Source organism: Porites lutea, chromosome 10 (assembly GCF_958299795.1).
Source record: "Porites lutea chromosome 10, jaPorLute2.1, whole genome shotgun sequence".
Taxonomy (NCBI): domain Eukaryota; kingdom Metazoa; phylum Cnidaria; class Anthozoa; order Scleractinia; family Poritidae; genus Porites; species Porites lutea.
In genome coordinates this window covers 12,292,967-12,314,104 of record NC_133210.1, presented here as the reverse complement: position 1 = coordinate 12,314,104, position 21,138 = coordinate 12,292,967, and the positions used below count along the sequence as shown (strand labels likewise).

The 21,138-nt window shown below is 40.0% G+C and overlaps 2 protein-coding genes across 2 annotated transcripts; one reads left to right on the top strand and one right to left on the bottom strand.

Moving 5' to 3' along the window:
* Positions 1–410: 410 nt before the first annotated feature.
* On the top strand, positions 411–12,063 carry LOC140949523 (uncharacterized). Its single transcript, XM_073398686.1, has 9 exons — positions 411–489; positions 1,214–1,591; positions 2,329–2,427; positions 2,618–2,716; positions 3,426–4,893; positions 5,171–5,432; positions 9,970–10,027; positions 10,832–10,891; positions 11,235–12,063. The coding sequence occupies exons 1-9, from the start codon at positions 411–413 to the stop codon at positions 11,522–11,524; spliced, it is 2,793 nt and encodes a 930-aa protein (XP_073254787.1). The 3' UTR covers positions 11,525–12,063.
* A 3,944-nt stretch (positions 12,064–16,007) lies between these two features.
* LOC140949522 (RCC1 and BTB domain-containing protein 1-like) lies at positions 16,008–20,064 on the bottom strand. The gene is made up of 6 exons (XM_073398685.1): positions 20,002–20,064; positions 19,534–19,604; positions 18,355–18,408; positions 17,676–17,773; positions 16,737–16,867; positions 16,008–16,467 (listed from the first exon to the last, which is right to left on the bottom strand). Exons 1-6 carry the CDS (start codon positions 20,062–20,064, stop codon positions 16,327–16,329), a joined length of 558 nt encoding a protein of 185 aa, XP_073254786.1. The 3' UTR covers positions 16,008–16,326.
* Positions 20,065–21,138: the final 1,074 nt, after the last annotated feature.

The window sequence follows — 21,138 nt, the reverse complement described above, 5'->3', positions numbered from 1 at the left end:
GATTTTTATTAAAATTACGTTAACAAAGTGCAAATACCGTAAAATTCCGAAAATAAGCCCCTCCATGTAGAAGCCCCTCCAAATATAAGCCCCCCCCCTAACCGGCAACGCAAAAAACCCTCCGTTAAAGCGCCCCTCTAAATATAAGCCCTTAGGGGCTTGTACTTGGAAAATTGCCCTCAAATACAAAGAAAAACAAAGCAAAAAAGGTAAATTTAATGCCAACTATAAGGCTAGCCCAATTGATTTTGAAACGCAAATTTCCCTCCGTAGATAAGCCCCTCCGAATATAAGCCCCTCCAAAATTAAGCCCCTCAAAAAGGGTCTTTGAAAAATATAAGCTCCGGGGCTTATTTTCGGAATTTTACGGTATGTTTTTTTTATGCTTCCGCCTCGGTTTCAACCACATCATGAATATTGTTTTGTTTCCCAAAGAAAAATTGCAGGACGATGAAGACATCACCAAATATAAACTTAACAACAACGAAGGTAAGGTATACCCCTTGCTACATATATTTTATTGCAAGTATTTTATTTCTGTCTCATTCAGTTAAAAAAGTAGTGACAGGTACGTTGTCTTTACCAGGGGAATGTAGCAATAAACTAAGTACCAGCTTAATCGCAGGGTCGTAGCTGACATAAGGCAAGACGAGGCAAGCGCCTCGTCTGGATTTAAACAAGATTGAATTTTCTAAAACTGCCTAAAATACAATGTGGTTCAAAGCCTCTAGATTTTGCAATTTTCTGCGTTAAATGTCTCGCTACGGTCCTGGGGCCCGTTTCTCGAAAGTCCCGATAATTAACGGGCCCGGTAAGCTGTCTCTGTTTACATTAAAGATCGAGGTTTCAATAGTTTTGCATCTAACACGATAAAACTGTCAGTTAATGAAACAAAATGGAGTAGTTTGCTAGCCAGGGCCCTCGCTCTTATTCTTTATATTTCGATTTGAATATTTGATTTCGGGCCCGTAAAGTTACCGGGACTTTCGAGAAACGGGCCCCTGGCCGGATCGTGGCGTAAATCTTGAATTTTCTATACTTCTAAGTAATTATATAAACTCTTAATCTCTAAAGAAACAATCACTGAGCAGTAATCTTTCTAAAGCTGCAAGAATGATACATGATCGCGTCTAGAGACGTAGCTTATTTAACATCAGTATGAAACCTGATGTCACCTCTAATAATTAGTTAAACCGATTCTTTTAACTTTCAGATTTGATTCCAGCCTTTGTGCGAGCTAGAGGAGACAAGGCACTTGCTGCTTACCACAGGGCAATTGAGACTAGTGGTAGCACATATGATAAACGTGTCAAGGTTTTGCTCGTAGGGCAAGACCGTGTGGGTAAAACGAGCCTCGGCAAAGCTCTAAGAGGTGAACCTTTTGATGAAGCCGAACTCAGTACTGAGGGAGTGCAAATGATCCCTGCTGTCAAGAATGCTGGAACAGGCGCGTGGAGAAATCCAGCCTCTCTAGAACACACAACAGTATTTGATCATAGGATTGCTGCAAAGACCGCTGAGGATTTATTAAGCAAACATTCAGAGCAGCCAGCAAAGAAACAACCGAGAACTCTAGCGTCTAACAAAACAGGTCAGTTATTTGTTGAAGATGGTAAGTTCTAAACATATTTGTTTAATCTTTTCCCCTCTGTGATAATTGTTAAAAAAAGAACCCTGAGCTCGAGGCTGTTTGTCAAAAGTTCTGGAGCTCATTGGTTTGCGATAAAGATTGAAATTTTCTTTGAAGAAAAGAAGAAAAGAACATGCCCTTCAATTTGCTTAAACGGGGTAGAAGTATCCGGAAAACACACTTTCAATGACACAAAATTAGGGTTATCGTGGGCAAAACATCAAAACATAGACAGCGTTTGTATGGGAGAAAAATCTGGAGTTAGAAAACTGGCCGCTTAATACATAACCACTCAAGGAATAGACCCAAGGAATAGATAAAAAGTTACTGAAGGGAAAAAGTTTCTGGCAATTAAATGGTTCTGAAAAATCAAAAAACCCGTCAACCTTTGGGTTGGTGGCATTAACCCCTTCCCCTTTCTCTCCCCTGGGATAGGCTAATTAAACACGAATTGACCTTCATCTTTTTAAGTTGATGGATTTTTTTTATAAGATATCATCTAGTCCCGCAACAGAGTACTAAAAGATAGACGGAACGTATGAAGAGAACCAGGTAGTAGACTCATAGGCCATCAGAGGAAATCTCTGAGTTCCGATTCTTCAAGCGTGAAGGTGAATAATCTCTGAGCGTTGTACAGGCTATATATTTCAACACCAATTTCTTACATTCCACGCTTTTGTTTTTCTATAACCACGCAGAAAACCCGATTTCGTCAAAAGCAGATGAAGGAAAAACTCGACTCCCCCAACAGAAAGAAGCTTCTAGCGAGGTCAAGGAAAACCAGGCCCAGAAAGATCGTAAGTAAAAACAGACGAAACGCATAGAGAGAACAAGGTAGTAGATTCATTGGCTATGAGAGGAAATCCATCCCTCTGACTCGACTTCCGATATTTCAGGCTTAAAGTTAGATAATTTTCCTAGCGTGGATCAGGCTATCTATTTCAACACCAATTTCTCTCATTACCTTTTATTCCTATACCCACACAGAAATTCCGATTTCGTCAAAAGCTGATGAAGGAAAATCTCAACTCCCCCGACAGGAAGAAGTTCCTAGTGAGGTCAAGGAAAACCAGGGCCAGAAAAATCGTAAGTTAACGCCTTCTGCCATGTACGCCTTTAACAGCATCTTTAGTAGCTCCCTTGGAAGATGATCCGCTAAGTTCAGTTATGTGCTCCGAATTTCGAGATGTCTGTGTATTCCATCAAAATCAAAAGTGTGACAAATCAAATGAAAGCTACCAAGCAAAAATATTTGATGTGATGCTATATATTATGCAGTACCAAATTGTTATACTATTTGTGTCTGTGTGTGAAATCCTAAAATAACGTAAAGGTCCGATTAGTAAATAGATTCCTGCTCCTGAGTAAATCCTGAAAATAACCATCCCCGGAAAGAATGGCGATCGATTCTTTTCTTTCGTTCTTATCAGCAGAAAGTGGTAGAAACGCTTTCGCGCTTACACCAACAAATGAATGCAAACAATACAAACGTTTCTCTTCCTTACTTAAACTAGGCTCTGGATCTTTAATACATAATATTATGTTGCGCGGCTAATCCCAACTTTGCTAGGTTTATTTGTTTTTTGTCGTTAACTGTATTTCAGAGTGGTAAAATACTGTCTCTAATTGCCTCTCTTTTTAAATCACTCGCACACTACTTTCTGTAACCAGGAATTAAACTAACATAGAAAAACAAGAGTAGACTTTAGCCTCTTCTTATTTTGTCACAAATATGGGAAACTTTCTAGTGATTTCAACAAGCAGATTTATTGGTTGGGACTACTGTTTCTGCCAGGCAATCGAAAAGCTGAATACTCGCTTAACAGAGAAAATTCTTCTCTCTTAGTTTCAGGAGATGAAGACCTGGAAAATCAAAAGAAGCCATTTAGCGTCCCAAATGAAATTGCCATAATAGTAGAAGAACACCTGGAGAAAAATGAAGGTGACACTAATGAAAAAATTTGGCCCATCATTTGGGATTTTGCTGGACAGGACATCTATCGTGCTATACATCCAATCTTTATGTCCTCACATGACATTTATCTCCTCGTGTTTGATCTTACAAAGAAATTGAGCGAAAAAGCAGAATGTCGAGTCAATGTGGGACACAAAGAGCTCATTGCAACAGCCCGCGATAGCGAGGACACCAATTTGGATCACTTACTTAGGTGGATGGACTTGATTCACTCTTTAAAGACGAATTTTCAGAGTGATGGGCTTTCGTATCCTCCAGTCATACTTGTCGGTACCCATGCTGACTGTGTAGACGATCCACGTCAAACAATTGAATCTGTAGTAGAAGAGAAGTGTTCAAGTGTGTTCGATGAATACACTTATTTACCACACATCGCTGATTGTTTTCCGATTGATAACACAAAATCTGGAAAATCAGTCGACCAGGAGGAAATCAGTGAGTTGCGAAAAAAGATCTTGGAGTTGGCTGATAAAATGCCTCATACCAAAATGGAAATCCCTTTGCAATGGCATCGTGTCGAGAAAGAAATTAGAAAACCTGTCTGGCAAAAGCAAAAGTACCTCCAAAAGGAATCTTTTCGAAAAGATATTGTTTCACAGCACTGCACTTTTAAGAGTGAAGACGACTTTGACGAGCTTGTGTATTTTTTGCATGGCCGTGGAACAATAGTGTACCATGAACACGAACAGGATGAACAGAAATTTGGTCTGATTGTCTTAGATCCCCAGTGGTTAATCAGTGTAATCTGTGAGATTATCAAAGTGGAACCAGATCAGAAGGAACCTTTGTGTATAAGACAAGATCGCAAGAAATTAGCAAAAGAAGGAGTTCTTCGTGAGCGGTTGATTGATTATACCTGCAACAAAGAAAGTGTGTATCCTATTAAAGACTCTTTTATTTCTTTAATGGATAAGTTCAACCTCATTTGCAAGTGGCCAGAAAAAACAGAAGAAACTAAAACAGGAGAATCCAAAATCCTGGTCCCTTGTATGCTGACTACCTATTATAAAGAAGAGGGAAAAAATGAAACAGATTACGCTTCAGCGATATACCTCACATTTCAAACTAAATATGTTCCAAGTGGACTTTTCTGCCGACTGGTTGTCCTTTTCGGGAAAACTCCTCACTTTAATAATATGCGCAGCCTTTGCGCTAATGAAGCCAAAATTGCCTTGGACAATGAAAACCATGTTCTTCAATTGTTGTGCTACAAGGCAGTTATTAAGCTGCAAATTTTTGCAGATCATGGCAGTACTCCTCCACAAGGGCTTTATGATCTTGTTTTGAGGTAAGCACTCATGACTAAATGATAAATCCATTCCTGGTAGCTTTGTGTACACGAGGTATGTATCTCCTGTTAAGTCCAGTGTTGAATCCCCCTTTAGTGATCACAATAATAGTGAATTCTGTGAAAGTTCCCTTAGATGAAGGAGCTTTCTTTTCAGTTCAATTCAGTTAGGACCAGTTTACTTAACATACGAGTCCTTCAAGTGATTCAGATAGAAGCTAAACTGCTGTTTTCCAAGTTTCCCTTCAACTGTTAAACATCTTTTCTTTTTTTGTAGCCAGTTGAGTGAATTCTTGAAAAAGCTACGAAAGGAGTGTCACTGGCTGCATTTAATGTCTGAGACGTTGTGCGCTCGATGCATAGTTTGTATCGGTAAAAAGGCAGAGCCCTGCGCCCGGCACGAAAAAAGTTCATGTTGGCACCATGACTGTGGCCATTACATACCTTTGGACGGTAGAGTCCTCTGTTGTGAGCCGGGTCAAACGCTGGAAAAGGAACCGCTCGCACCATGGATTAGGGCCATTGAACACGTGTCAAAGGTGCGTTATGTACTTTCTACTAACAGTACCATTGCTACGGCTATGTTACTTCTCTCCTACTCCCCTCTCTCGCTCTGCAGGGACGGGTAGGAGAGAACCCTGGGAACGAATTTGCTAGTTTTCACGTTCAAAAAATATCAGATCATCTTCGGTATAAACTTTAAGTGTTAAAAAAATTATCTGAAATCTTTTTTTTTGCACAAGAAGTGGTGGTGGTGGGGAAACATGTCTCCAGATATGCAGGCACATTTTGCAGCATTTGACGGGGGCCAATTAAGAGCAATTTCGTTTTATCAGGGTTGATTAGAAGGCTTGTTTAAACCGTAGGGGTGTTCACATAAACCGCAAAGGGTCTTCTCTTCTTTTAAACTGTTATGCGGATTATCTTAACTCTAATTGACTATTTGGTAATGAGCCTGCTATCCCTACCTCGCCCCGGTCTGAAGAAAATTCTAACCATGGATGTATATCTGAATCAGACCTAACTTTCAGTCTACCCAAACTTAAGGGCTTCAAAATTGCATTTCTCAATATTGTTAGTTTAACAAAATGCTTGGACGAGCTTCGCTTAAGAATGCAATCTCAGACATTAGATTTGCTAGCCTTAAGTGAGACTCGTCTTAATTACACCTTCACTGATTCTGCACTGTCAATTGATGGTTATACACTTATTAGGCGTGACCGGTGCAGGGGTGGTGGTGGTGTTGCCATGTACGTTTGCAACCTCATTGACTTTAAAATCAGATCCGACCTCTCTGATCCAGATCTTGAGTTCTTGTGTATTGAAATCCAAAAACCCAGATCCAAGCCATTTCTTATTTCAAACTGGTATAGACCTCCGAATTCTCCAATTGAGCTCTTTGATAAGTTCGAAGTTCTTCTGGCAAAGATTGAAGCTGAAAATGTTGAATCAAATATACTAGGTGACATCAACTGTGACATGATGGCAGTTACCCCTGCTAATGAAACTAGACACCTAATTGAACTGTGTGAATTGTTTCAATATACTCAATTAATCAAGGAGCCTACACGTGTCACTTCAAGTACTAAATCACTTATCGACTTATTTCTTACCAATGAGCCGGTCAAATTTGCTACATCAGGTGTATCTCCTATTGGTTGCAGCGATCATAGTTTGATCTATGTCTCTCGCAAATTAACATGCCCTAGGTCGTTCCCGCGAATCATTGAATCGAGACAATATAATTATTTTGTGCCTGATGACTTTGTGAATGACATGGCGCTGGTTCCGTTGGACATAATTGAGCAGATTTATAACCCTATTGGCGCATGGGAGGTGTGGAAACAATCATTTCTAGCGGTAGCCAACCTTCATGCACCTATTAAGAAAAGGAGATTATTGGTGACAAGGTGATAACTGACCCTCATGAGCTAAGCAATGCTTTTAACAGGCATTTTGTCGATATTGGTCCTAACTTAGCGGCGAACATAAATCCCCCTCGAGTCAGTTTTCGTGATTTTGTAGAACCGTGTGATAGCACCTTCGAGTTCGAATTACTGACTATTGATGGACTGCGCAAACTTGTGATATTCCTGTGGGTAAGGCTGATGGCCTCGACGGTATTCCAACTTGCCTCGTAAAGCTTTCATTTCCATCCATTGCGTCTTCCCTTACACATGTTTTTAATTTAGTTATTTCTAAGGGAATTATTGCCAAAGACTGGAAGAGTGCTAGAGTAACTCCAATTTTCAAAGCTGACTCGAAAGTTGACCCAGCCAATTACAGGCCAATTTCTGTGCTTTCTGTAATTGCCAAACTCTTTGAAAAAGCCATCTGTAATCAGGTTTATTCATATTTAAATGATAATAAGTTACTTTCGAAATATCAGTCTGGCTTTAGACCTATGCACTCGACCCTTACAGCTCTTATTGACATCACTGACAACTGGTATCTCAATATCGACGATGGTTTGACAAATACCATTCTGTTTATTGACTTGAAAAAGGCTTTTGATACTATTAACCATGAGATCCTTCTGTCAAAATTGGAGCTGTATGGGTTTAAAGGTGTGAGTCTCAATCTTTTCCGAGACTACCTCTCAGATAGAACTCAGGTTACAGTTATAAACAACATAAATTCCGAAACTAGCTTCATAAGTTGTGGGGTGCCTCAAGGTTCAATCCTCGGCCCCTTAATGATCTCCCTAACTGTAACCTCCTATCGGATGTGAGAATGTACGCCGATGACACTAATCTCACGTTTGCCTCCAAAGACCCTAATGAGTTGTTTTCATCCCTGACTCATGATTTGGGCAATCTGAAGCAATGGCTCGATTCTAACCGTCTAAGTCTTAATGTCCTCAAGACTAAATGTTTGTTTACAGGCACGGGGCAAAAAATCTCTTTGCTCCCTAGCGATCCACTTATATCCCTCGACGGGCATTCAATTGAAAGAGTCAATAGTTACAAATGCCTAGGCGTTCAGGTTGATGAAACACTCTCGTGGGAGGCTCACATCTCCGAAGTCAACGGTAAAGTTGCAAAACTACTAGCTGCCCTGAGGAGGCTAAGACCAATATGTCCCCAGAATACCCTTGTCACTATTAACAAGTCATTGATTCTTCCGCATATCGATTATTGCAGCGCTGTCTGGGGCTGTATCGGTAATGGTCTCAGCCAAAAACTAGAGAAGCTTCAAAACGCTGAGAGACGTGCTAAGCAACTGAAATCTTTAATGTTTAAAACTGTAAATAACCTTGTACCCGAATACCTGTCTGATAAATTCGCCAGCATTAATACCATTCACAGGCATAATCTTCGAGGTGCCCAACGTAACCTGTTTATTCCGCGACCGAACACTGAGGCCCTAAAGAAAAGTTTTCGTTATAGGGGCGCAGTAACATGGAACAGCCTGTCAGCTGAGGCTAAGCAGGCCACTACTTTAAATTGTTTTTATTCCGCTATTGTACATTAAGATTTTCTTAGTAAGCATTTATTATAGGTCTTTTTCAATAATGTTTGTTATTTTCAAAGTCTTAGTTTAATGTGCACGGCTCTTTAGAAGACCACTTTTTAGTGATAAGGATTCCGTGGTTAAATAAAGTTATTACTTACTTACTGCTATTTTGACAACTCCACGAGAAAAATCTTTCTTCAGGTCTTCGGTTATTTGTCGAGTTGCAGTGTCGATGTCCTTGACTGGGAATGTTAGATGTAACTTGGAATCATCTACGTAGGATTCTAAGGAGCAATAATCTGGAATGCTAGGCAAATCGTTGATGTACACATTAAATAAGGCCGGTCCCAGAATGGATCCTTGTAGAACTCCCTGTGTAGATTTACGCATTTCGGACATTTCAGAACCAACTCGTAGGTACTACTGGCGATCATGCGTATTCGCCTGTTTTGGGGGAACAAAGAAAGCAACATTCAAACAAAAAGAAGAAGAAGTATAATAAGATAGAATAAATTCAGACGCCAATTTTTGTTGAAAAAAAATATATATATAAGTTTTGATCGTCGAAGAAAGGGATAAATAAATAAGAATATGGAGTTTTGGTGTCAAAACGTTTTTTCCAAAATCGTGCTTGCGTGATCGGCGTTTGCACCGCAAAAACGTGATGTAACTTTTATACTATTAACTAGCTATTGACTGCTGGATTGTAATGTTGCTTCGAATAATTGTAGTTTTGCCTCCTAAAATTAATATTTCAATAAACTGTCCTGATCTTCGTTAGAACGATGTTTGTCATTCTTTTTATAATTATTATTATTTTTATTATTTTCTTCCATAACCCAATGAACATGTAGTCAATGCATGCAGTGGTCCATAAACTTTAGCGTAATTTTCTCTCCCCCCCCTCCCCCCACAAAAAGGGGGGGATGTTAAAGTTGTTTATGTATAGCTGGCATGTATACCATGCAGCGTGTATACCTAGCATGTATACCTGTATAGCCAGGTTCGGTTTGTATTAATTTAAATAACAGGAGACTTTGAGCTCGATTGGAGAGTCTCTTCATTTCAGATGATTGTGTTTGTGGGATATTATAATCTTGATTAACCAAAACCCGTACTCAAAAGTTAAATGAAAGGCTCCAAATGTTAAGTAGGGATTTGAAAATTTCTTTGTCAGTGCTTAAAATGTATAAGGTAAAGTTGATTGCTTTTATTAGTAGTATTTAAACGGAAGCTTCGCTTTTAGCCCGGGCAAAATCTATATATTATTTCTTTTTCTAATCCGAGTGCGGCCTTCAAGAACTCAACTGCCGAGAATTCATCCATTTGTCATTGTAAGCGAACTGGAGTCATAGCGACGGTTTCAAAAATTAGAATTCGCTTTTAATTTATTTTTATAGTGACGTTTTTGTTGCAGTTGCCGTTGCCCGTCGCCGTCGTCTTTGCTAAAGCTCTCTAATAACGACATCGTAAACAATTCCAAGTCTAGGGCCTTAAAAAAAATTCTATAGGCACCCAGTCAGATATGTAAACGGCTTCTCAAAACGGGACGAACAGAGGCCTACACCTTCAGGTATATGGACCTAGTATTAAAAAAGGGGTGGCATTTTTTCTTTGCAGAATTTAAATCTTTCCAGCTCATATCCAAAGTCGCGTGATGAATCGTGGTCTTTACAAGGTAGGCTTCAACGTCCGTTGACAAAACGTGGATCAAACAGTAGCAGATCAACCCTTGTAACTCTATCCTTAACCTTTTGTCATTCAGTGAGTTACAGCAGTTTATCCGATCCGATTCAGGTTTTGTTGATTGCCAGCTTTAACAATTAATCGAGAGGTCTTGATTACTGCGAGGACACAAAGCTTCGCAGCATACTTTTTTAGGCTGCGTGCTTGAAGCCAGTAGGTGTTGAGTATTTTTGAGCTTGAAGATGTTATAGTTGATAGATGGTACTAGTAATCGAAGAGATTTTAGCTTCTAAAACGTTAAAAGCAAAACACTCACTTAGGCTTGGTGTTTGAACACAGCAGTATTTTGTAACGTTGCTCAATGCAGGCATTATATAAAGCCTTGATACTCATACCCTAGAAATGTGGTGTGGCTAAGTGTCGATTGGGTTGAGGAACAAACTTGTTGGGAGCCAAGAGCTAACTTGACCGCTCAGTTCTCTCACTTAATAAAGGAAATCTTCAAAGTCGTGTTCTTAATTATCGTTTTTGTATTCTCATGTATTCACCATCACATTTCCATCAATATTAGTAGTAGCAGTAGGAGGAGGAGGAGCAGGAGGAGCAGCAGCAGTAGCAGTAGCAGCATTTCAATCGTATCGCGTTGCAACGTTTATTTACGTTACGTCTCGCCCGTTCCCTGTTGTTGATTATTGGTTTATTCACAATTTGTACGACGGTAAATATACTTTATAATGGTGCCATACAAAGTGGTTCTTAGAAATTGATCTTTTTATACTGCTCCTTGTTCTCGTAGAAGAAACTCTAAAAGAAAAAGGAAGGAAAAGAAAGCAGAGATCACCGGAGTTGGAAGAAGGTACGCACCTTGTCACAGAACCTATTTGTTTGGTAAAACCCGGGTAGAGACTTCATAATGGTGGCATATCAAGCGGTTCTTAGAAACTGATATTTCGTTGCTTTTTGTTCTCATAGAAGAAACTCCAAAATGCAGAGATTAAGTCAGTCTTTGGTGCGCGCGGAAAGAATAGCGTCAGTGAAATTTCTCAGCGCACGCAATTCTGTCACAGAAACTGTGTTCAGCCACCTTGAGCTGGAGACTGAGGAAACAGCGAATACGGAGCTTAATTTGTACTTTCCAAAGAAAAACGTCTTTCTGTTTTTGATGTAGAATTTTAATTTTTGTTTGCTTCTTTTTAAAGAAATCAAAGATGAAATGGTTGTGGACTATGATTTGGAAGGGTTGTCAACAGAGCTTGGGAAATCGTGGAAAGCCCTTGCGAGGCGCCTGGAATTCGGCGAAGCAGAAATAGAAGGATTCGACCACGATAATAAAGAACTCCGTGACAAATGTTACCGCATGCTGTATACGTGGAAAAGAATAGAGGGCTCGTCAGCAACTTACTTAGTCTTGTACAAAGCCTTGTGTCATGAATATGTTCGATGCAAGGATTTAGCAGTAAAGTATTGCATTAGTGAATCCACAGACTAAGAAGAAAGCACATCAGAGGGGTGAACGTGGAGGTACGACAAAGATTATTCCAAACGGCAAACGTGAATTTGTACCACGTGATCAATTTTTTCCCTTAATTGTTGCTTGCTGTTTATTACTTCTACTCAAAAATAAGGAGTTTCACGCCAGTTTTATCCAAAAGGATAAGAAGTGCTCTGGACAGTTTTTAACTGCTTATTTTCTATTCTGAGAATTTCTCAACTTGAATCTGACGTTTGTCGTTTATCGTAAACCTGACCCTTAATCTCTCTGTTATGTTCACCGAAGTCTGTTTTGTTATGAAAGCGGTAAATTGCACAAGGCAGTAAGTGTCGTTATGTTCATTTAAAGAGAAGTAAGCGTAACCGAACCGGACACAGTGTTGGACTTGAAATCAGGAGGCCCTGCTGACAGTTAACGTTTCAAAGCAGTCAACCGGTTTGGATTTTGCTAGTTGAGATTCTTAATCTTATTCATCATCCATCATTCGGCCTTTTCGGTCGGAGTGCTCTGAATTATCTTATTCCAAACATTCAGGTCCGACATCGAGTTTGCAAGATCCTCCCTCTCTATAAGCTACCTAGCAGGGCTTATTTTTTATTCATCTATTTGTAGTATTTTTCCCCAGCCATGTTGAGGCCGAGCTATTTAGAGAAGGGGACTAATTTAATACTGGAACTAGAGGCAACCCTTGAAAATTTATTTTATAAACGGTATTATTGAGAAACTCATTGAGGTATTAAAATCATTGTGCGGACCTTTGCTCTTGCATTGTGCAATCTGCAGATAATCATTGCTTTCAGAGAACTGTTTAATACATTTACAGTGTTTAATTGGAACAAATAAAATCGTGGCTATTGGGAAGGTGTTTGTCTGACACTTAAGTCCAGGTTTGCACGCAGCTGCAAAAATTGCAATTTTTCGTCAACAGCGAAAACTACGAAAAATCGCAAGTCAAACGATTTTTCGCGTTAGTTGCAATTTTTTGCAGTTCATTGTCATGTTAATGATCATTGTAGTCCAGAGCCAGTTGTCGATTTAACAAAATTGGCGAAAATTAGTTAGTTGCGATTTTTCGCAGTTCCTTGTCATGTAAATCTAGCCGATTTTTTGAAAACCAACCTAACGAAATTTGCAGTCATTTGAGCGAAAAGGCGTCAAAAGGCAAGTTTCTTAAGCGCGAGAAGCTCCAAAACGAAGTAAAAGGAAAGGAGAAAAAGAAAGAGCGAGGAGACGAAAAAAAGCAATGGTTACGCTCTTAGTTTTTATAATAGCTACTTTAGAGATAAAAAAAAAAACTGTTCGACGCAAAAGGTCCAGTTGGCGATAACGTTATCAAAAATCGGGCTAGAAATGCTCGTTCGACAATTTTCCGCTTTACTTGCCATTTTAGCATTTCCCTCCCTATTCGCCCCCGGCCCGCCGGCGCAACTCAAGCATATCTACGCTCTAAAGTGTAATAGTACACAAAAGGACAGTTTCGAACGTTGAAATGCTAATTCAAAATATTCTCGATAAAGTATGTTCATTTCCGAAATTGTACAAGCTAAAAAGGTGTAAAGTCAGTAACTATAGGATTTTAGTATTTTAGTGTTTATTAAAAAGTGTATTTCTCGGAGATAATTTTAACGAAGGGAGATATTGCGAGACTTTTTGTGTTCCCGTAACCGGACGGGTACGGACAGTTACGGCTTGACTTAAATTTTATGGCTAAAATATTTATATAGAATATTCAAATGAAAAGGATAGAAGTAAACAACTCCATTAACTTCTATCCTTTTCATTTGTATTAGGCTCTGCATATTTTTATGCATTGAGCTCTCTTAGGATAAGTGAAGCTATATACATAGATTGTTTGTTCATTTTATATAGAATATTCAGGGTTTTTTTTAATTTTTCCTATCGTTTTTCTTTTCCTCTTTGTGTAAAGAAAGCCGCTTACACCTTCACAACTGAAAATCTATTGACAAAGCCTCGTCAACACCTTCTTTCGGAAAGAAAACTATTTTTGAGTCTGTCCTGTTTAATAAGAGAGTGTCAGTTCGTTAAGTTGTTTAATCAAAAATATATCTTGTGCATTGTTCGTTGAGATTACAAGTTTCGTAATGGTATAGTGATCCGTTCAGCTGTCTTACTGTGAGGAAAGACTGTCTTTTTCCATATTTGATTTGTTTACTACTTCTAGCAAATATTGAAGCTAAGGAAAAATGTAAACCTTATTTCAAGTTACTTCCACTGAACTTGTTGCTGCGAAGCCACCAGGTTTCGCAGCAGACGACTAGCCTTGATTGCCTGTGCACGACGGCAGCTTCATAAGTAAATATTGTAGTGTATTAGGACCCAAATTCCCCCTCAGTAGTGCATGTAACGCCTGACTGTAGTTGTAAAGGACCACGAGTCGTGATAGGCGGAATAAAGCTAATCTTTTGAGGTTCAATCCGTTGTAATCCTTCGTTATTTTACCCGCGACGAGATCGGTCACAACATTGGCGACGAGGGTAAAAAAAGACCCCAAGAAGTCAGCGAGACGAAAAGTTCGCGAGAAACATGGATGATAATGAACGCAACCATGTCAAAACATTCGACTGTCATGGGGACCAAAACACGCTTGGCTTGCGATGGAAGCGTTGGCTGACAGCGTTCGAACTATTTGCAGACGGCAAAAGCTTAATTCTAAATGAAGACAACGCGAACAACAGGCACAGGAGACGTTCATTAATGCTCCATCTCGCGGGACCCGACGTTCAAGCAAGGGAGAGAAAGAAAATTAGTGGCGGGAAGGGAAACGAAATTTCGAGCGTCTGTCTTGCTTGGATAAAACGAAACGAGAACGGTAACCTGAGATCAGGCGTTTTTTTTTTTTTTTGCTTCTTTGTCCGTGGTAAGGACGGCCAGAAATAGAACATATAGCTAAAGCGGTTTTGGATAAAAATAAGACTTGTGGCAAGAATGGAGCGTTTGATGTATTCTCACAAGAGCTCTCTTCTGAGAACTTAAGACGAGTGATCAGCACTAGCATGGGACAATAGGGGGTCGTTTTTTTTCTTAAAAGAATAAAATCTAAAAAACCTTTATTTGATAAATAAACCCGTTGACTCGTTGGGACGTGACGAGGGGGGCTAATTTAGGTTGGACTTCCATAAAGCTTGTACCTAAAAACCTTTAGTGGAAGAGTTCCTCTCCTGTAATAACTTGGTTAAGTGCAATCTCTCTTCAGGAGAGTCAGGGAACATGTCTCTTTCAGTTATTTTCAGGCCTGCTAGGCCCGTCAAGTTCTTATCTATTGGGTCCATTCTATCTAACGGTCAGGGGAGTATATATCTAAGGCCGTTTTTATACTAAGGACGCATTATCCGTCTGGACGAACTTGGGAAAACATTTGTAGTTCATCTGGTTATGCGTCTCAAGTATAAAGACGCGTACAAGACGCCGTTCGAAATACGCCTTAAACGACGCACTACGAAAGGTACGTAGTTCGTCTGGAAGCATAATGCGTCTTATGCCCGTCTTTATACTAGAGACGCATAACCAGACGAACTACAAAATGTTTGCTTAAGTTCTCCCTTAGTATGAAAACGGCCATTGACCTGTGACCTGTGGATTAGAGCCACTGTAATCTCCTTGTGTAAGAAGAGTTGGTATCGAATTTTTCCAGATTTGCCTACAGCCCAGCTTTCAAAATTAAAGCCTGTTGGCCGTTTTTCAAAGAAATTTCAGTCTTGAAAATGTTGCCACCCACACCAAAGCTATGACCGACATGATTATCAATTGTCGCAAAACTGTGCCTAGTTGGACCATTTATTGCGGCAAACTTGTTTCGCTATTAATAAATAGAACAGTTTCCACCTCTTTTTATATGCACAAGCTGATGTCGCTATATTGAATTATTTTTTGATCATATAATATTAATTTAATTTTTAAGAACAGATAAATAGATATGACAGAAAATTTTTCATTGAAATAAATCAAATTATTTCAGTTACTTTAGAACTATGACAATAAATTAGTAATATATTACATAGCTGGTTTTGAACTAAAAATCATAATATATTACATCTTTCCAAAGGAATCCTGTTCAGTGCGTTCCTATTGAAACTTAATTACCTCAAAATATTACTTTACCAAAATATTCTGAAAATAGCGCCCTCCAAAATCAAGCAAGAAACTGAATAAATTGAATGATCGATTTTGCACCTTTTAGTTAATTCCTAGTATTTTGGAGAAACTGTCATGGGAGGCCGCGTCAATTAGAGAGGGGGCGTCAATTAGAGAGGGGCGTCTAATACAAACTTTTCTTCATAGAAGGGGTCATTTATTAGACATGAGGCGTTTATTTGAGATGGGGCAGCAATTAGAACATTTAACGGTAAAAAATCCTTTTTTCCGATAATATTTCGGGCTTGGGCTACCTATGATGAGCTCAGCCAGGTTTCCCTCACAATGTGAAATTGTAACTAAGCCAGTTGAAGAAGGGCCGTGAAAAGTTTCAGCCCCGGTGTTTATGTTCAAATTTTTTTCGCGGATATTATAGGTCTAGAAAGTCCTCACATTATCAGAGTGTTTTTCATTAAAACCCTGCAAATCAGATTTATAAATGCCAAATAAACTGATGAACTGTTACAATCTCTTATAGTCTAGAGCTGTCCCCTTTTAATTCAGTGAAATCCATTACTTTTAAGATAGACTTGCTACAAGTCGACCTCTCATAAGTTCTTAAAAGTGAGCGAACCAAACCATGAAAAATATAAAGGACTTTTAGAAAGTCTACTTTAAAGGTACAGTTGGTTGAGAATGGTTCAGGTTTAGTATTTAAAGGCACCCCACTTAGCAGCTTTTTGAATAAATTCCTTGACCGTTGTCTCATCCAGTTGATTAAAGGCTTCAGTTTGCGTGACTGCTGTCAGGTGATTGACACAGAACTTGAAGCAGAATTCTTCCAGATCCTAGAAAGAAAAGAAGTAGAAATGGACTAACGCTTAACTACTGCGGAATTAGCGAGCGGAAAGGGGGGGGGGGGGGGGGGGGTAACTGTTCTGTCAAAAATGGTATATACCTGGGTAGGTGGTTGGACCTCGGGGCGGAGCCACCCCGTATACAATTGGTTGAGTAACCCCCGGCCACCCCCACCCCCAAACCCGGGCTCAGCACAGCTTCAGTACTAAAGGAGATTAACATGACCTTCGTGCAAGAGGATCCTTAGTTTATTTCTTACCACAGCCTCGTATTTGAGTGCCGCCGCAAGCAACATGGCGGCATTGTCCACGGTGATGCCTTGTTTTATAATTCGTTCGCAGAGGCGTTTGAGCTGTGTCTCACAGTAGGAATTAGCCAAGTCAAGTAGACCTGCAAGAAAATGAAGTAGCTGAAAGAATCTTTAAAAAACTTCCACTAGTTCAAATAATATACAAAAGCGTGTTTTCATTATTACTCTTCTCTAGGAGGTGAGTGTCTTTAATCGTTTTTGCCGTGGCCACTCTCTCTTGGCGATCGGAGATGTGGGAAAAACGCGAGATCGACAGATTGCACAGACCAAGGGAAGCTCAACCAGCAAAGGAAAGTCAAACTGGTCCTCAGGGCTTTTCCCTTAGAAAATGTGAGGGCTGGGGAAAGAGTCGCCCCTCCCCTCCCCCATGTTCTACGGGAAAAGCCCTGGGAACGAGGTTGAAGAAAAGTGCATTTACAACGCGGCGTGTTTGTCTATTTTCTGTACGGCGTTTTCCCAGTCCTCTGGTCAATTCACTTCGGTGACGTATCCGAGGCAAAAGGGCGGGAAACACTCACTTCTTTGCCAGGACCACGTGACCCGAAACGAATTGGCCGCGGGGAATAATGAGGCTTAGGGACTAAGCAAGCGGCCTGTAATAGCGTCAGCTGTCCGTAGGGCAACTATCAGAAATGCTACTAAAGCGCGTGTGACTTGTCCCAGCAATTTCTAAAGTTTTTTCTGTTCCTAAGCTCACCCCCTCCTCAAAGACAATTTCGTCACCTCATAAAAGACAGCCTTCCCAGCAGTTTTACATAATGCGCCTTTTTCTCCTTGTGCTTGGCAAGCTCAACCAGTGGTCGTTAATTTTTTCGCATGACAGAGACAACGGGAACTTTCTTTTCCAGTTCCGATCATTTACCGTTTGTTTTGTGGTTAGATACTCACCAATAGCGTCCTCTGGTTGAAGATGAACGTGATCAGTATATAGATACTGCAGGAAAGCACGATACACCGGGTAACTGAACTGAGTAACTTCTATCACACTGAAAGAAGGTGAAAAGAAAATTATACAAAATATAATTAGAACACACAAATATCTTTTTCAACATGCAATGAGCCACTGACCGTGGAAAAGATATACTAAGAAAGGCTTTGATCGTCATTTCTCTTCTCTCTTCGCAAAGAAGCTTAAATAAAAAGTTCCCCTGGGAAACGACAATGACTTTGCAGAAGGTTTGTAGGGAGACATTCTGTTCCCTTAAGACATCTAGAAATCTTTTCACCCTGCAAATAGAAGCCCTTAAACATTCATCTCTCTCCTTTCTTAGGTTTTGATTTGGAAAGGTCTCTCTTCTTTCCCCAGTCCCCCTCGCTCCACGGTAAGGGCCTAAGTGGTCCATATGATCCATATAGCTCTTTCCTATATTTAGCTCCAGTGAGCAAACGCAAAGAAATGAGGTTGAGGCTCGACTGGATAATTTCATATAAGTCACTGTATTTTGTCAACACAAGCCTTGAGTTGATGCTGTTATTTACAGGAATACAGAAAAGGTCTATCAGCCAGGATGAATTACGAGAAATTAAAGAGCTTTTGAATTTCTTAACCCTAAATAGTCAGACTTACTCCTTGTCGTCTTCACCCCAGTGTGACTGGAACATGCTACGGAAATGTTCACACCTGTTGAAAATGAGTTGTTTCAATGATATGTAACAAATTACACAATTTGAGAACAAGTAGGCGCAGAATTATTCCCACTCCCGTCCGCGTCCCCACCCTGTTCAGGATTCGACCATGGGATAGCCATCCTTACATATACACGATGTGCAGTTGTGAGGCCGCATCTTTAGGTCTCTGAAAAATGACGACAGGAAAAAAGCTCCAAATACTATGTAATGTTCAGAGAGTTATTGCGCCATGTAATCAGTACAAATTACTGTCACTTATTGAGGCCACAGTATTCTAACGATCGGTATGGATCGGACGGGGTGGGGTGGTGGTACCCTACCGAAAGCAGAATGGGTTCGTTCCATTCGATAAGTGGAATGGAGTTAGAAGAGCACGACAGTAAAAGACATCTGTTTCGCACCGCCTGCTTCGCATATCGAATAAATTCTAAGAAAAGACCTTCATGGATGGATGTTTGGCGACTAGGTAATGGGTTTGAGAGAAGATAATTATGTCAATAGGCCATTTCTGAGTTTCGAAAACTCTCTATTTCAAAAAGAAGCTAGGTGCAAAACCTTCCTTGTGAAAATGGGGTTTATTTGAATGAGAATAAAAAAATCATTTTCATAACAATGGCTTCGCACTTGGCCTCGCTTTAAAACAAAGGCTTGAAGCAACTCGGAAATGGCCTATTGATGTATAAAAAGCATTAACCCTCGCAGTATGCAGGATGTTTGTCACATGAACCTAGTTTAGAGGCGTTAGCTCCCAAAAGTCTTCTGTGGCTCAGTGGTAGAGTATCTGGACTAGAAACCAAAAGGACATGGGTGCGACTCCTGTTTAGAGTACCTGGATTTTTTTTTCTTCCGAGCCGCCTGTGTCACTCACTGAAAACTCATCTTTCTCATGTGTTCACCGGGCTCAGAATTCATCACCAGTATCTTTATCAAAAAGCACTTTGTTCGCACAAAGTAGCGCAATGCTTGCTTGCAAGTTCTGGGCGAAACGTCTGCCGTTTCGAAGGCATATAAAAAATTGAACTGTTAAAAGAAAGTACACGCAAGGAGAATTATATTTAAATAACGCTTTACTATGGAATACATAAATTAATTAACAAAGCTGGTAAGGTGCTACTACCTTATTTTCAACATGGCCTTGTGTACGTACACAGGTTTTCCTTCAATCATAAATGTTAAATCGCTTGTTTCCTGAAGAAAAAAACGCAAAAGTTGGAAACAAAAGGGATTGTTTGACAGCGTTCGTCCACTTTTTGTTTCCCCAAAATTTATCACCTTTCAATGACAATAGACCTATTCGGCTAACGCAATGTTGTATCCAATTCAAATCTCCCGGGGATAAGATTCTTTGTGTATTGCATTTGCATTATAATGTGACATTCACATTTAAATGATATGGAAATTCCTGAAACAAACGTTTTATTCCCAAAGGGTTTGAATTGGGTACAACATTGAGTTAGCCGAATAGGTCTATTTAAAATAACGGCACACCAAATCAAGTTCTTAGCCTGCAAACGCTCACGTATTTAAGGATTATGGCTCCTCTCGGTCACAGAAATCGTTTGGTGGCTCAGGAGTGAAGACTTACTTTTCGGGTGGAGGAAGCGACAAGTAAACAACCGTCTGAGTTTCTACCAAATACACCGATCATGGAAAATTAAAATTTCACGAAAATTGGTCAACAAGGAAATATCAGCGAGAGGACATAATTGTAAGTCAATTTTTTCGAGACAGCATTTCACTTTATTCAGTCAAAGATTAAATTTTCCATGCTTTCATGGTTCTCATGGGTGAAATTCACTTAGTGGCGCGTTAAATTCGATGACACTAGTTTGTATGCACAAATATAGGTTGCGCACAAGATTTCCAACGTTTAGCCAACTGCCGTCCTCCTTTCAGTCTCTAATTGTTCAAAAGGTGAATAAGACTATCCGCTGGATAACTCTCTATCCACAGGATAGCGCGTTTGGTTTCTCAAATACTTATCCACTTAGTAAGAGGCAGAGTGGCTGAGCGGTTAAAGCCCCGAGTTCAAGTCTTGCCTTGACCGCTATCTAGATTTGTACTCGGTGGTCCCGAGTTCAAATCCTCGGCCACGCTTGCAAAATAGCCAACTAGTTCACCTCCGACCAGGCTGGATTATTCAACCTCGTTTTGTACCATTTAAATCATTTTTTTCATTATCCCAGAGAAGCCCCATGAGGGGAGAGGGTAAGGTCAATTATAGCGATATTTCTATTGGGTAGCGCTATCTACAATCAGGGACAAAAGTAGTTGATACACTTGTCTAAAACGGGTGCTTTTATCAGCAATTTCATTCATTTATTATTTCATTCTATTTAAACGCCGTAAATCCCTCCACCCCCGAATCAATGTTGTTTGTAGTAAAAGAAAGACTTGAGGGTCTGTAATACAACATTGATTTTGTGGGGAGGAGGTGGGGGTACACAGGGGGAGGGGATAGGTATGTCCACTGTTCAAAAGGGGGCCATTTTATAGAAGTGTCTCAACACTTTTGTCCCTCATTGTAGCTTTAGAACAACCGGGGTTAGGAATGCTAGACATTTACACCGGTACAGTGACAATAAACAATGACAGGCCTGCACGACTCACTGCGTTATGTTGTGGTCATTTTTGTGAACGTTGCCTTATATTTTTGTCCTAACGAGCATGTGATAATAATCAATGACAGGCCTGCACGACCCACTGCGTTATGGTGTGGTCA

Bases quoted from the DNA above. Each gene is read 5' to 3' on its own strand.
- LOC140949522 (XM_073398685.1), bottom strand. From the start codon at position 20,064: ATGATCGGTGTATTTGGTAGAAACTCAGACGGTTGTTTACTTGTCGCT. The intron at 18,409-19,533 runs GTAGTAGCACCT...CATTTTCAACAG, and splicing joins AAGGCCATGTTGAAAATAAG to GTGTGAACATTTCCGTAGCA. The intron at 16,468-16,736 runs GTAAGAAATAAA...TTTTCTTTCTAG, and splicing joins CACTCAAATACGAGGCTGTG to GATCTGGAAGAATTCTGCTT.
- LOC140949523 (XM_073398686.1), top strand. From the start codon at position 411: ATGAATATTGTTTTGTTTCCCAAAGAAAAATTGCAGGACGATGAAGAC. The intron at 2,428-2,617 runs GTAAGTAAAAAC...ATACCCACACAG, and splicing joins AAACCAGGCCCAGAAAGATC to AAATTCCGATTTCGTCAAAA. The intron at 4,894-5,170 runs GTAAGCACTCAT...CTTTTTTTGTAG, and splicing joins CTTTATGATCTTGTTTTGAG to CCAGTTGAGTGAATTCTTGA.